General features: G+C 57.7%; 2 protein-coding genes and 1 long non-coding RNA gene across 5 annotated transcripts in view; all 3 read left to right on the top strand.

The window, feature by feature from the left end:
• Positions 1 to 13,533, top strand: part of LOC144380225 (uncharacterized) — a 168,511-nt gene that overhangs the window by 118,361 nt on the left and 36,617 nt on the right. The window lies entirely within an intron of this gene.
• On the top strand, positions 1,417 to 7,153 carry KPTN (kaptin, actin binding protein). 3 transcript variants are annotated; one of them, XM_036114071.2, is made up of 12 exons: positions 1,417 to 1,676; positions 2,024 to 2,106; positions 2,219 to 2,303; positions 2,397 to 2,451; positions 3,467 to 3,542; positions 3,637 to 3,710; positions 4,069 to 4,178; positions 4,250 to 4,327; positions 5,005 to 5,080; positions 5,778 to 5,913; positions 6,010 to 6,192; positions 6,725 to 7,153. In XM_036114071.2, exons 1-12 carry the CDS (start codon positions 1,454 to 1,456, stop codon positions 6,833 to 6,835), a joined length of 1,290 nt encoding a protein of 429 aa, XP_035969964.1. In that variant the 5' UTR covers positions 1,417 to 1,453; the 3' UTR covers positions 6,836 to 7,153. The 3 variants fall into 3 exon arrangements, with proteins under 3 accessions (XP_035969964.1, XP_035969965.1, XP_077919154.1); XM_036114072.2 differs by lacking the exon at positions 4,250 to 4,327; XM_078063028.1 differs by lacking the exons at positions 2,219 to 2,303; positions 2,397 to 2,451 and having other exon boundaries at positions 1,428 to 1,676.
• Positions 9,449 to 13,533, top strand: part of SLC8A2 (solute carrier family 8 member A2) — a 30,423-nt gene continuing 26,338 nt past the window's right edge. The window contains exon 1 of the mRNA XM_036114070.2: positions 9,449 to 9,609. The gene's annotated coding sequence lies outside the window, so the exon portion shown is untranslated. The remainder of the gene's footprint in view (positions 9,610 to 13,533) is intronic.

The following is a 13,533-nucleotide window of genomic DNA, read 5'->3' as shown; positions in this document are numbered from 1 at the left end:
AGACCCCACATTTAATTGACTCAGCGAGTATCCACTAAGCACCTACTGTATACCATGCCTGGTCTAGGCCCTGGAATATAGCATGAAACCACATGGCTAGACCCTGCCCTCCAGGAGGATTTGGTCACCAAATCCCGAAGTCGGGAATGGACACAGACTCCCCTTAACCACCCTCCAGATCCCATGTGCGTTTGAGAACTTTCCCCTTATGTCTTACGTAACAATGTCCCTGGTGCTTGGCAAAGGGGCTGGCACGGAATCTGTGGATTTCTAACACATTTACTGAATGCTTGCTTTGTGTCAGGCCTCGTGGTCCAGGAGCTGGGGATCTGACTGTGACCAAGGGAGATCCAGTCACCACCTTCACGGATCCTGCCGTCCTTGTTCACGTGTGTGTGCACCCGCGCGTACACTCGTACTTCCTGCAGTGTGTGTGTGTGAGAGAGAGAGAGAGAGACAGACAGACAGAAGATTAACTCAACGTGGCCAGACAGTTGGCCAGCTCTTATCTTCTGGAAATGATGTACAGATGTATAGAGTCCCTCAAACTCCTGATGCCTTTCTAGAGTCCAACAAAAAAAAGCACATATATGAACCCCTGAAGACCCCAGAGCCTCCCCCACTTTCCAGTCATATCAGAGCCACCATTTCAATCTCTATAAATTGGGACAATAAACTCCTTTGCAGAGTTGGAAGAGTTCGTCGAAATTGATTTGTAAAGGATGACCTGGCACAGGGTAAGTGCTCAATAAATGCTGAGTAAATGAAAGCAGGGTAACAACAGCTGGGTGGCTGTCAGGATTCAGAGATGATCGGGGCCAACATGACTGGCACGAAGGAGGTATTCATTCAGTGAAGGAGGTGGTTCTTTGCCAGGACGGTCAGCCAGATCCCTTTTCCTTGGGTACGAATGCATTTCACCACTTTAAAGGTAACGTGATTAAAATAACAGACTACGGAACTATCTCGTATGGATTCCACTACCGCTTACTAGCTGTGCGATCATAGACAAATTACCTCCTGTGCCTCGATTCCTTCGTAAAACACAGTACCTACCTCAGCCTGCTTGTGAGTTTGAAATAAATAGAGGGAAAGCGCTTAGAACAGTTCCTGGCACGTAAGGACTATACTGAGTTTTAGGATTATTATTCTACCTTCCACAGAGCCCACAGCGAGGCCCACCACCTCCCCAGTTCAGGCGGTGGCAGCCCCCTCCTGGACTCCGAAAAGGAGCGGCGAGGAGCGCGCACGCGCGATGAGGCAGTCTTATATAGGAAGCCCCGGCGGCCCGGCGGGTGGCCATCTTGGTAAAGGGCAGCGACGGCAGCTTCTGTACGTCATCAGTCTGCGCGACGTGCGGGGACCCGGCGGTTCAGGTCGCTTCGGGAGCGGTGGGTGGGGTGGGGCAGGGCGGGCGGCGGGCGCGGCCGGGGGTGAGTGGTTGAGGGGCGTGATGGGTGAGGCGGCCGTGGCCGCAGGGCCTTGCCCGCTGCGCGAGGATAGCTTCACGCGCTTCTCGTCGCAGAGCAATGTGTACGGGCTGGCGGGCGGCGCTGGCGGGCGCGGGGAGCTGCTGGCCGCCACCCTTAAAGGCAAGGTGCTGGGCTTCCGCTACCAAGACCTCCGACAGAAAATCCGGCCCGTGGCCAAGGAGCTGCAGTTCAACTACATTCCCGGTGCGTGGCGCCATGGGGTTGGGGGGGCGGTCCTCGAACTTGGTGTTGAGAAGGCTTCTGAAGCTCTGAGCTGGGTCACCGTGATGAGAGAATGGGATCAGGGTGACTGAAAGGGATCAAGGCTGATAATGAGGAGGCATTGGTGTCAGTGGTTAGGGTTCAGGATTCCTCAGACCCAGCGGTTAGGATCCCTCCTACCACAGTTACGATGATCGGGATTCACATGGACCCAGAGATGATGGTAATTGCCATGGTCAGAGATTAGTGAGTCCTAGAGGTCAGGGGTCACTGTGATTGGGGATATAGGGGTCAGGAGTCTGCCTGACGTGAACTTTGTCCCCTGCCAGTGGACGCGGAGATTGTCTCCATCGACACCTTCAACAAGTCACCCCCAAAGCGGGGCCTGGTGGTGGGGATCACGTTCATCAAGGTATCCAGGCCCGCTCCACCTACCCATTCCCTCCTCCTCACGATCCCGCTGCGCCTGACCCAAATCCCTCTCGCTGCCCCTACTCTCCCCTGAGGCCAGTTTCCTACCCCAGGATTCAGGGGACAAGGGCAGCCCCTTCCTGAACATATACTGCGACTATGAGCCTGGCTCTGAGTACAACCTTGACTCCATAGCCCGTAAGTGTGGCCTCGAGGGAAGGAGGGTTGGAGAAGATGGGAGGGGGCACCTGTCAGGTCCCCGGTGCCCATCTGCGTGTGCTCCCCTTACAGAGAGCTGCCTGAACCTGGAGCTTCAGTTCACTCCTTTCCAGCTGTGCCATGCAGAGTATGTAAGCTGCAGGTGTAATACTGTAGAGAGAGTGTGTGTGTGTGTGTGTGTGTGCATGCGCGCGTAGTGGGGAGGCTCTAGCAAACGAGGCAGCAAACCTGCCCATAGACAGTCAGACTCTAGTTTTGTTTTTTAGAGCATTGTGCTTTTAAAGTGGCTGTGGACTAGCCTCGGCCCTGAACTAGATAATCTGAGAGCTGATTGAGCACTTGTGTTCTAGACGTCTAGAACTCTGAGGTTCTGATGTTCTAGATTTGGATCCTGCAAGATCCAGAGATGCTAAGTTTTCTAGAGTCGTAAGCTCTGAGATTCCAAGATTTAAAAATTCTGCAGTTTGGTAGTTCTGAGATTCTGTAGTGATAAAGTCCTTCTCCTATCTCATATTCTCATATTTCAAGGAGACAGAATACAGACCATCTAGAATGTGAGGTTTCTAGAATCCCAAAGTGTGAAAATTCCACTCTAGAGCTCTGAGTTCCATTCTAGAACACCAGTGGTCTAGCACAGTGATTGGCCAAGTTTTTCTGTTAAAACTACTTGTCTGCCACTGTAGCAAGAATACAGCCATTGACACTATGTAAATAATTGGTGTAACTGTGTTTCAACAGAACTTTTTTTACAGCAACAGGGGGTAAGTTGGATTTGGTCTGTAGGTCATAGTTTGCCAGCCTCTGGTCTAGCAGGTGAGAATTCTAGAAGCTGATGTTCTGGATTCTAGGATTTGGATGTTCTGCTATTTTATGAGTCCAAATATCCATGGTGGCAATTTCTAGAAGTTCCAGTATTTCAAAGGAGATGGAAAGCAGAACTTCTGGAATACCGCAGTTCTAGATTAAAGAGGTCCTAGTGTTCTAGAACACTAGAGCCCCATGTTCCGTGCCTGCATCCACACCCAGAATGAGGATTCTAGCAGGTGAGGGCTCTAGAAACAGAAGGTTTCTGCAATTCTGAGGTTGGACAGTTCTACACATGGACTCTGCCACACTGGGGCTCTAGATTTGTCTGCTTTCAGGGTCCAGGTCGGGAATCAACTGGAGACAGTGTTTCTCCTGAGTGGGAATGACCCGGCCATTCATCTGTACAAGGAGGTGAGGCAGAGGGAGGCGCGGTGGGCAGGGCCCTGCCCCGGTCGCCATGGGCTGGTGCTGGGTGTGAGGCTGGCCTCGGTCTTGGTTCCCCCAGAACGAGGGGCTGCATCAGTTTGAAGAACAGCCCGTGGAAAACCTCTTCCCAGAGCTCACGAACCTGACCAGTAGGTAAGAGAGTCCCTGGAAAGAGGCCCTTGGGGACTGGAGCAGGCGGCCTCAGAGAAATCAGGTAGTGGGAAAACCCTTAGGAGCAGTGAGGATGGAGATGACCTCAGAGAAACTGGGCAGGGGAGGGGAGTTCAGCAAACTCGGGCCACGGATGTGACTTCAGAGAAGCTGGTCAACAGTGGTGATCACAGAGAAAACACGAAACAGACTCAGGGAAATCAGAGAACCTCAGAGAAATCAGACTCCCCAGCGGGTTCCCAGGGCTACGGGAAGGGGGTGGATGCTCCTGGGGAGGCAGAACATGGGACCGGTACCTGGTGACACCCTCAGCCCCGCTGTCCACCCGCCCGCCCACCAGCGTCCTCTGGCTTGACGTCCACAACCTCCCTGGCACGTCCCGGCGACTCTCCGCCCTCGGCTGTCAGAGTGGTTATGTCCGAGTTGCCCACGTGGACCAGCGAAGCCAAGGTGAGGTCCCAGGATGGGGGCCGGGAGCCAGGGGCTGGGGGCAGGGCCCTGAGTCCTCCCCCTCCCCACAGAGGTCCTGCAGACATGGACGATCCTGCAGGATGGCCCCATCTCCCGAGTGATCGTGTTCAGCCTCTCGGCCCCCAAGGGTGAGCTCTGGTCCTGGGGTGGGGGGCAACTTCTGCAGGCTCGGCTCCCCACACCCAGGTTCATGCCCCTCTCCCAAAGTGTCCAACCCCCCGGCACCCCCCCCCATCGCTCCCAGGCCCCCTCCCTCCCCTCTGTGCTCTCAGATTTCACTTCAGCGACTTGCCCCAGTGGTCTAACCTTAGACCCTCTCTGGAGTTGGACTTCTGTCTTTCCCTTGGCGGTCTAACCGTCAGCCGGCACACTGTGACTTCCTCTCATCCCCCCTCTGGCCTCTTCACTCTGTCTCTTGTTGTGATCTAATCCTGAGGTCCCCCCCCCGCACCCCTTCGCCCCAGGAACTCTGTGCGCCCTCCTACTCGGGCTCCCCTCTTGCCCCACGTGTTGCTCTGTTCCTCTTCCTGTGCCCTGGCCTTCCCCGGTGGGTTCCCTTCGCCTGACCTCTGCAGGCTGCCTTCTGCCCCTCGGCTTGGTCTTCACTCCTCTCCCTCCCACTCTGGCCTCACATCTGCTCCTCCTCCCGGCGTCTCCCCTCACTCCGCGTTCTCTTGTGGTCTAATCTCGAAGCATCCCTCCCTGGCACAGCTTCGGGTCTTCGTCCTGTCACGGAGTGGGGGGTGTGAGGAGGAGCCTGGAGCCTGTCGCCTCAGGCCCTGCCCCCCTCGTGTCCCTTCTGCAGAGACCGTGGACAGGCCACAGCGGGAAGAGTACGGCGTGCTTGTAGCCAGCATGTTGGAGCCTGCAGTGGTGTATCGGTGAGGGGCCTCGGCAGGAAGTCCCTTTGGGGGAGGTCGTTCAGGGCTGGGCAGGTCAAGGTGGTCGTGCCCCATGGAGGGGAGTGTGAATGTCTGGACCTTGTCGGGGCTACCTTGATGCCTTGGGGTGGGAACCGAGATGCCCACTCCCCCTGGACAAGCGAGTTGGCAAATGCTTACCACCTGGCTCGGCGTGTGGCCGATCGATTTCTGGAGTGTCCCTACTCCCGCCGTGGTGGATTTTGAGCCACCAACATGATGCCAGCTAGCTGGCAGAATTTCTGAAAACGTCCCAGTCTGCTCTCGGGAACCAGAGCAAGCCAGATGTGGCTCCCCTGCTGGGCAGCGCAGGTGTCCAAGCTGGGACCGAGCCCTCCCCGCCCCGGCCCCACGGAGGCCGTGTGCGCATCCAGACTGGAGGCAAAGTGGGGCCTCCATGTGGGAGTGAGATGGTCCCGCCTCCAGGGGACAGCGTGGGTGTCCCTACTGGGGAATAGCGGGTTGCCAGTCTGGGAGTGAGCGATTTGGGTTCCCCTTGGTGGATGTGGAGACGTCCAGGTTGGAGACGAGGGGGTCCGGGCGTCAGGAGGAACAGCGTGGCCCAGACCTGGGAAGGGGAGCAGCATGGACACCCAGACCAGGCCTGCGGGCACTGTGGTATGACCTCAGTCTCCCCACTGCGTTCGGGGACCCTCAGGGACCTGCTGAGCCGGGGCCTCGAGGACCAGCTTCTCCTGCCCGGCAGTGACCAGTTTGACAGCGTCCTCTGTGGCCTGGTCACCGATGTGGACCTGGATGGGCGGCCCGAAGTCCTGGTGGCCACCTACGGGCAGGTGGGACCTGGGGAATGGGACCACCACCGCCTGTCCCCTCCCACTGCCCCGCATCCCCATGTGACCCTCAGCCCCCCCCCCCCCCCCCCCCCGCAGGAGCTGCTCTGTTACAAGTACTTCGGCCCAGAGTCCGGGCTCCCCGAGGCCGAGCGCGGATTCCGCCTGCTGTGGCGGCGAGGCTTCTCCAGCCCGCTGCTGGCCATGGCGCACGTGGACCTGACTGGGGATGGGCTGCAGGAGCTCGCCGTGGTCTCCCTGAAGGGCGTGCACATCCTGCAGGTAGCCGGGCTTCCTGGGTTCGGTTCCCCTCAAAGCAGAGCCTGGGCTGGGGGCTTTGACACACCTGTTCTGTTGAGGGCATGCTCTCCCCAGAAACACGGAAGGGGACGGGAGAAGCCCCACGAGGACATGCATTCAGGCACCACCCAGGCGCCCCCCTCCTCTGCCTTATTAGCCTATCCTTTGTTGTCAAGGTCTCACCTTTGTCCCCCCCCCCCCGTGCCCCCCCCCGCAGTGGTCTAACCTCAGCCTCACTCCCATACAATGTAGTGTCTCTGCCATGTTTCGGTCCTTCCCTGTCCCTTCTGAGTTCTAACCTCACACCCATACATTTGGGCCTAGGCTCTGTTCCTCCCACTGGAAATTCAATGAAGGCCATCCTCTTGGGTCTAACTTCACCCCATCACAGAGACCCATTCCCACCCCACATGCTGGTCTGCTCTCCAACCTCCCGCCGCAGCCGAGCTCCCGCATGGTCCAACCTGCGCCCCTCCTGCCCTGTCTCAACTGGGCCTCCTCTTGTTTCCCACAGCACAGCCTGGTCCAGGCGTCGGAGCTGGTCCTGACCCGGCTTCGGCATCAAGTACAGCAGAGGAGACATCAGTCGCAGAGGCCTGGGGACAGGGCTGGTTTGGGGCCCTGAGACCTCGGCCTCCTGAGCTCCCACCCACTGCCCGCCCCGGGCCCAGGGGCAGTTCACTGGAGTAATCGCCTCTAGCCATTCATGGTGGGGAAGCCTCCTGAAGGAGGGGATGGTCTCCCCAGGCCCCCTAGGATGGTGGAGCTGGGAGTTCCTGCTCAGGCTCTGCCCCATTGTGCCCTGCAACTCTGGCTGACGCACCCCTGTCTCGTACCTCGGTGTCCCCGTTTGAAAATGGGATGATCTCACCCGACCCCCCCCCTTCCGCCCCCAGTGAGAATTGGTCAGCCAATGATTATTTATATGTCCAGAGGAAGCGGACTTTGACTTGTCTTCATTCTTTCATTCTGGCAAGTGTTTGCACCTGCTCTGTGCCAGGCTCGGTGTTGGGTGCTAGAATCGCCCAGGAGAATAGGAGAGAGGGGCATATGGGGAGAGAAAATCCAAGGTTAGACCTAGAAGCGGGACTGAGGTGAGATCATAGTGTAGACCTCAGAGAATAGAAATGAGGCCCTGCTATAAAGGCTGAAGTGAAACCAACGTGGAAGAGATTGTAGAAGCCAAGGAAAAGGACTGAGGTTAGACCCCAGTGGAGCGCTCTGGATCTGAGGTTAGACCCCAGTGGGGCGCTCTGGATCTGAGGTTAGACCCCAGTGGGGCGCTCTGGATCTGAGGTTAGACCCCAGTGGGGCGCTCTGGATCTGAGGTTGGACTCCAGTGTGGTGCCCTGGATCTGAGGTTAGACCCCAGTGGGAAAAATACAGAAATTAAGCCTCAAAAGAAAGGATACAGGTGGGAAGGACTGCCGTGGGAAGCTGTGGTCAAATTGCCGCAGAGGGTTTGAAGCTAGCCCCGCCCCCCATATGAATAATGCTGAGGTTGGACCCCGGACAGAAATTACTGTGGTTAGACCTTGTGCCGAGGGCCAAGGTTAGACCCCAACAGAAAGCAACTGAGTTTAGATCCCAGTGGGGCATACCGCGATGAGACCCAGGAGGGAGAGACCCAGGGTGTGCCATGCTGGAAAGGACCAAGGTTAGATCTGATTGAAAAGCCCAGGGGATCCAGTGACCAGGGAGTTTGAGACAGGGCTGGTTTCCCTGGCCCAAGGCTGGGCTGGCTGTAGGATTTGCTCCCTCTGGCAGCCCCGGCTAGGGCAAGGGAGAAGGAAGCAGAGGCCTGTATCTCCGGGACCAGTGGAGGGCAGGAACGGGGAGAACTCTCGCCCTCCCCCACCGCAGGCCAGAAATAGCGTCTGGGGCAGGGGGCTGGGGACTAATTCCCGAGCAGGATCCAGGCTGGTGGGGAGGGTGGGCTTTTTCCTCCCTGGGGCAGGGTTTGGGTGGTACTCCTGCTTCCCAGTGCAGAGGGGCAGACACCACAGTCATTCTGGCCATCCGTCTACCTCCTACCAAGGAAGTCCACCCAACAGTCTGACCACCCACACTGACTGTGAAGACCAAGCCACCTGGTGGGTTTTTAGGAGGCAGGAGCCCACCAATCCTTGGCCACCCTTGTCAGCTCCTAGAATCCTGGGCCCAAGCGTGGGAAATTGCAGGGAGCTGAATCGCCTCCCTCTTCCTGGCAGCCCGCCCAAGGGTGTCCAGCCTGGACTGGCGATGGGCATGGACTGTTGGCGTGGGCGGGGTCTCCTCCCTCCTGCTGCCCGCCTGCCGTCCTGGGTGGGAGTGGGACCCCGGCATGGGATTAGGTGAGTTTCGTCAGCAGTGGTGTGAGTCTGTGAAGCGTGTGCTCACGGGCATGTATGTGCACCTGTGTGTCCACTTCAGGGCTCAGGATTTTGTATCTTCAGGACTCAGCCCCCCACCTGGCCGTTTGCGGGTTCGCTGCCTGACTTCTCACTTGCTCCTCCGTCTGGGACAGCGCACAGTGGAGTGGTTAAGGCTGTGGAGCCTGAAGCCCCACTTGGCCACTCTGTGCCTCAATTTCCCCATCTGTAAAATGAGGCTAATAGCATTATCTCACAGGGTTATTAGAAGGGCTAGTTGTGTCAACACCTGTCAGTCACTTACCAAAAAAAATTTCTAACATCGCCTGGCAGGTGGTAAGGGCGGTATGAATGGCAACTGTTGTTACTATTATTAATGGGTGCCTTTGTGGTTGTTTCTGGCTTGCTTGGCGAGGTTATGTCTGCAGGCACAGCATGTGAATTTGGATCTGACTGGTTAAACATTCTTGCCCTCCCCCTGGTTCTGTGAGCCTGTAACTATTTGTAGCTGTTCGTGCCTCTCTGGCCCTTGTATGGATCAGAGTGTGTGTGTGTTGGGGAGGGGGGAAGGATGCCTCTGAATGACCCCCAAGCTCCCCCCAAAACACACACACACACACACACACACACACACAAAAGCACCCTCCGCCTCTGTCCCTTGTCTGTGGTGCTGAACCTGAAAGGGTGGGTGGGAGGCTTGGGCTCCCCCCAACCTCCTCTCTCCAGGCCCCTCCCCAAGCCTCCCCCCGCCTCGCCGCAGCCTCCCCTCTCCCCGCCTCCTCCTCCTCCTCTCTGTCTCTGGCTCCTCCTCCTCCCTCCCAGCACTCTCCCCCGTCCCTCCTCCTCCCTCTCTCCTGACTCCCCCTCCCCCGTGTCCCTCCCCCCTCTTCCTCTCCTCCCTCTATCCCCTCTCCCTCCCCTCCTCCCTGGCTCTCCCTCTCAGTCTCCAGCTTCTCTCTCTCTCTCTCTCTTTCTCTCTCTCTCGGGTGGAGTCACCCACCATTGCCAGCCCAGTGCTAGGGGGACCTGCTCCAAGCTGCAGCTGCAGGTAAGAGACCCTCCGTTGTGGGGGGGGGGGGCGTGGAGGAAGGATGGTGTTGTCCCAGGCGGGTGGAGGGGGACATTTGAGGAGCCAGGAGCTGCTTTTCCCTGAGCTCGTTTATGGGGGTTGGGGGGCTGCATATCCCGGGTAGGGATACCCAGTCCCTTCTGTGGGTTGGGGGCGCCACCAGCAGCCAACATCCTCAGCCCCTCCTGTGTTCCAGGGAGCATGGCGGGCTGAGGAGGGGGTGCCTCCTGGGCACTGACGGGGCGAGAACACCCCAGCCTGTCTGGGGCAGCCACCCTTCGCCTTCTCTCCCTCCGCCCCCGCCTTCCTGCGTCTGGGTCTCATCTTTCTGTCTCTCCACATCTCTTGGGGGTCCTGTCCTGCAGAGTCTGGCTGCCTCTCTTGAGTCCCTTTCCCTGTGTCCCTGTCTCTCAGTCCCTTACTCGCACCTCTGTCCCTCTGGTTTCCTCTGTGCATGGGTCTGTTCTGTGTCTTTTCGGGGTTCTGTCTCTAAGTCCTTGGTTTCTTTCTCTCTGCCTTCCTCTTTCACCATCTGTGTGTGTGTGTGTCTCTGTCTCTCTCTCCCGTCTCTGCTCTCCTGTGTTTCTGTCTCTGTGGGTGTCTCCCTCTCTCTTCTCTGCCCCTCTCCCTCCTCTCCATCTCTGTAGGTATGTGGTCTCTGTTTCTCTGTCTCTCTCTTCCCTGGTAGTGGGTTAACTCTCCTCCTACACACCTTCGTCCCTGCCCCTGGCCAGGGGGAGACCTGGAGGAAGAAGATTACCCCCACTCCACAGAGTGGGCTCCCCCAGAAGGCGCGGAGTCCCCCAAACTCCTCTCCCTTCTTCAGCTGAGCTCCCGCCCATCCTCCCGGCTGGCTTGTGCCCCATCCCTCCCCACCCCACCCCACCCCCCAGGACAGAGCTCCTCTCCTCTCCCCTGCCTTGTATCTGGCATTCTGAAGCCAGTCCTTCTTGCAGTCTAGCCTATATACCCTTTGTGGTGGACACTGCACCAGTCCTCCGATCTTGCCTCCCCATTCCTCTTCATACAGACTGGACCGGTCCTTCCTGCAGTCTGACTTCTGTACCTCTTTTGCCATTTGTGCATTGCTTGCTTCACTCGTCCATTCCTTTGACAGTTACTGAGCACCTTTCCTACTCCAGGCACAGCACTAAGGTCCTGGGTGAGTCAGGCCAGTCCTTTCTGCAGCCTCACCTCCATCCCTCTCATGGCATACCAGCCTCAGACCTGTCTCTCAGTGGAGGTGGCTCTCCAAAGCTACTTCACCATCCCTTGGGGGCTCCGAGAGGGCCCTCTGAGTCTGGAGGTCCCTGGCCAGTGCATCTTCTTCTTTCCTGGGGGAAGGGGGCCCCAGAGAAGCTGGGCGAGAGTGAGTGACCAGGGGAGAGGTGTGGGCCTAGCCTGTAGCCCAGGCTGTGATGGGGTGAGGTCCTCAAGTATCCATGTGGGGCCCAGCTGGATTTGGAAGAGCACCAGCTTAGCAGTCCTATGCCTTGAGTTTCCATCCTCCCCTGCCCCTGATTTGAAGCTACTTGACCTGGCCATGCTCTTTTCCCCTCCAGACCTCAATTTACCCATCAGGGTGTCATAGCCCTGAGCACTGAGACTATGTGTGACCCCCAGGCTGGGACGTGGTGCTGGGAGAGCCTGGCTCACCCCTGGAGCAGTAAGTGGGTGTGTTTAGAAGCCTGTGTCCCCACCTCAGAATCCCTCCGAGGGGTGGCGGGCAACCCTTGCCCCCACCAGAGCACAACCAGGAACCACCACCTCCCTTGCCAATGTGAGGGACGTGAGGGAGGGAGGAGGTCCCACCTGGCATACCGGACTGGACCCCCCCCCCGCCCTTATGCTTGCAGTCTCACTCTAGGAAGGAGGTCTCCGAGCCCCTGGGAGGCGCGGGAGGCGGACCCGGGGTGCTCACCACTGACCCAGCTGGTCACCTGCCCACGAGGGTGGGGAGAGATGCAGAGATGCCACCATCTGCCCTCCAGACTCCTACCCTGGCCTCAACCTGATCCTTTTGCCCCTGGATTCTAAACCCAGCTTAGGTTTCAGGGCTGCTGGTGGATGGAGAAGGCATAGGCAGGCGCCTCCAGCAGAGGAAGCCCAGCTGGCCCCGGCGGCAGGGCTCAGAGCTCTTGGTCCTTCGTTTCACAAATATTTATCTAGTGCTTTCTCTCCCTGACCCCTCCTCCCCTAAGGCCTCAGTGAGAGAAAACCAGGTTTTGCAGGAAAAGAGATTGAGCCAGGCTGCTTTGCCCAGCCCCTGGGCAAGGAGGGCAGGCGTGAGAACACCCACTGGCAGACTCTGGTCTCCCTTGAGGACCGCAGCAGGAGGGACAGGTGGTTAGACTTGCGGGGCAATTTCCAGGCCGTGGCCCTCCCATGACAGAGGGAGTTTGATGCTTGAGAGGAATTCTTGACTCCCAGGTGGCCCTTGTTACTCCTGAAAGCCTGGGAGAAGGGAGGGAGAAGAGAGCATGAGTCTTTGCTTTGGATCCTGGTGGGTTTGTAATTATGCCTAAGTTGTTGCTAATTAGGGGGCTGCTAATTAGACGTATCATTAGGGGCCTTGCTAAGGGGGCTAATTGTGCAGTGGCCCTTTAAGAATCCCCCTCTCCCCGCCCACACACACACACTCACACACACACTCCTCTCCTCAGGGAAGTTCTGCCAACATTCTGCCTCCCTCCCCCAGAGGAGCCAGCTCCCTGCCCGTGAGTACGTGGGCGTGTTTTGGGGGCAGGCTGTGGGTTAGACTCAGAGAAGAACTTTCGGACAGAAATGCAAGTTACCGGGAGAACTGAGGCAAGACAGCGATCAGGGAGGTGCAGGCTCAGAGGGCCCCTCCTTCTTCTGTCAGTCCCCCCCCCCTTTTTTTTTATAGGCTACTGGGTTACCAAGGCAATGCAAGAGTCGGGCAGGGGAACTGGGAGTTTGAACCACTCTTGGAGAGAGAAATGGAGCCAGAGTTGGTGCTGGAAGCTTTGAACGAGTTTTTGACCTCTGAGCCTTGGCCCTCTCCATCGAGGAACTGGTTAGGGACTCCCCATAGTGGGGTGGCGTCGTTTTGAATGGAGAGCTCAGGAAGGTGTCTGAGTGGAGAACTGGAGAAGAGAGGGTGAATCTGTGGGGATGAGTGTCCCAGGAAGGGGGAACAACAGGGGCAAAGGCCCTGAGGCAAGAACTTGTCTAGTATGTGAGGAACCTCAAGGTGGCTGGGGCCAAGCAAGCAAGGGGGAGGAGATGAAGCCAGAGAGGGAACGAGGGGGGCAGATCATGTGAGACCTTATGAGCCAGGGAGAGGGCTGTGGTACTCTGGCTGAGACTGAGTCGGGAGCCATGGAGGGTTCTGAGCAGAGGAAGGATGTGAACTGACTTGGGTTTTTGGGGTTTTTTTTAAGATTTCATTTATTTATTTGAGAGAGGGAGAGCATGAGCTGGGGGGAAGGGCAGTGGGAGAGGGAGAAGCAGACTCCTCGCTGACCACAGAGCCTGACACGGGGCTCAATCCCAGGACCCCGAGATCGTGACCTGAGCTGAAGGCAGACACCCCACCAACTGAGCCACCCAGGCGCCCCTGGTTTGCGTTTTTAAAGGGAACTGAGGCAAGACACAGAGATAGCCTCTCAAACTCAGAATCAGAGGCTGGAGAAGTTTTGAAACTGTAGAGACCCCACAACCCACAAATGAGACCAAAAGCCCAACACGGGGCCTCGTCATAGCTGCTGAAGACCTGGGCACCTCACAGAGACATAGGGGGTACTGGAGAGAGACACCTGCCGCCATTGCAGGGCAAGATGTGAGTGGGAGACCCTACAGCAGCCCCTCCCCAGTCCCGCTCAGACAGACAGGCAGACAGACATCCCAGACCCCAAGCAGGAGCCCTCTGAGGGTCAATTT

The sequence above is a fragment of the Halichoerus grypus genome, chromosome 15, assembly GCF_964656455.1.
Source record: "Halichoerus grypus chromosome 15, mHalGry1.hap1.1, whole genome shotgun sequence".
Lineage (NCBI taxonomy): Eukaryota > Metazoa > Chordata > Mammalia > Carnivora > Phocidae > Halichoerus > Halichoerus grypus.
The sequence above is the reverse complement of the archived record's forward strand: the minus strand, read 5'-3'. Positions and strand labels throughout refer to the sequence as shown.

Excerpts from the sequence above, each read along its gene's own strand:
- KPTN (XM_036114071.2), top strand. The coding sequence starts at position 1,454 with ATGGGTGAGGCGGCCGTGGCCGCAGGGCCTTGCCCGCTGCGCGAGGAT. Across the intron at positions 2,107-2,218 it reads TGGGGATCACGTTCATCAAG|GATTCAGGGGACAAGGGCAG; the intron begins GTATCCAGGCCC and ends TTCCTACCCCAG. Across the intron at positions 2,304-2,396 it reads CAACCTTGACTCCATAGCCC|AGAGCTGCCTGAACCTGGAG; the intron begins GTAAGTGTGGCC and ends CTCCCCTTACAG.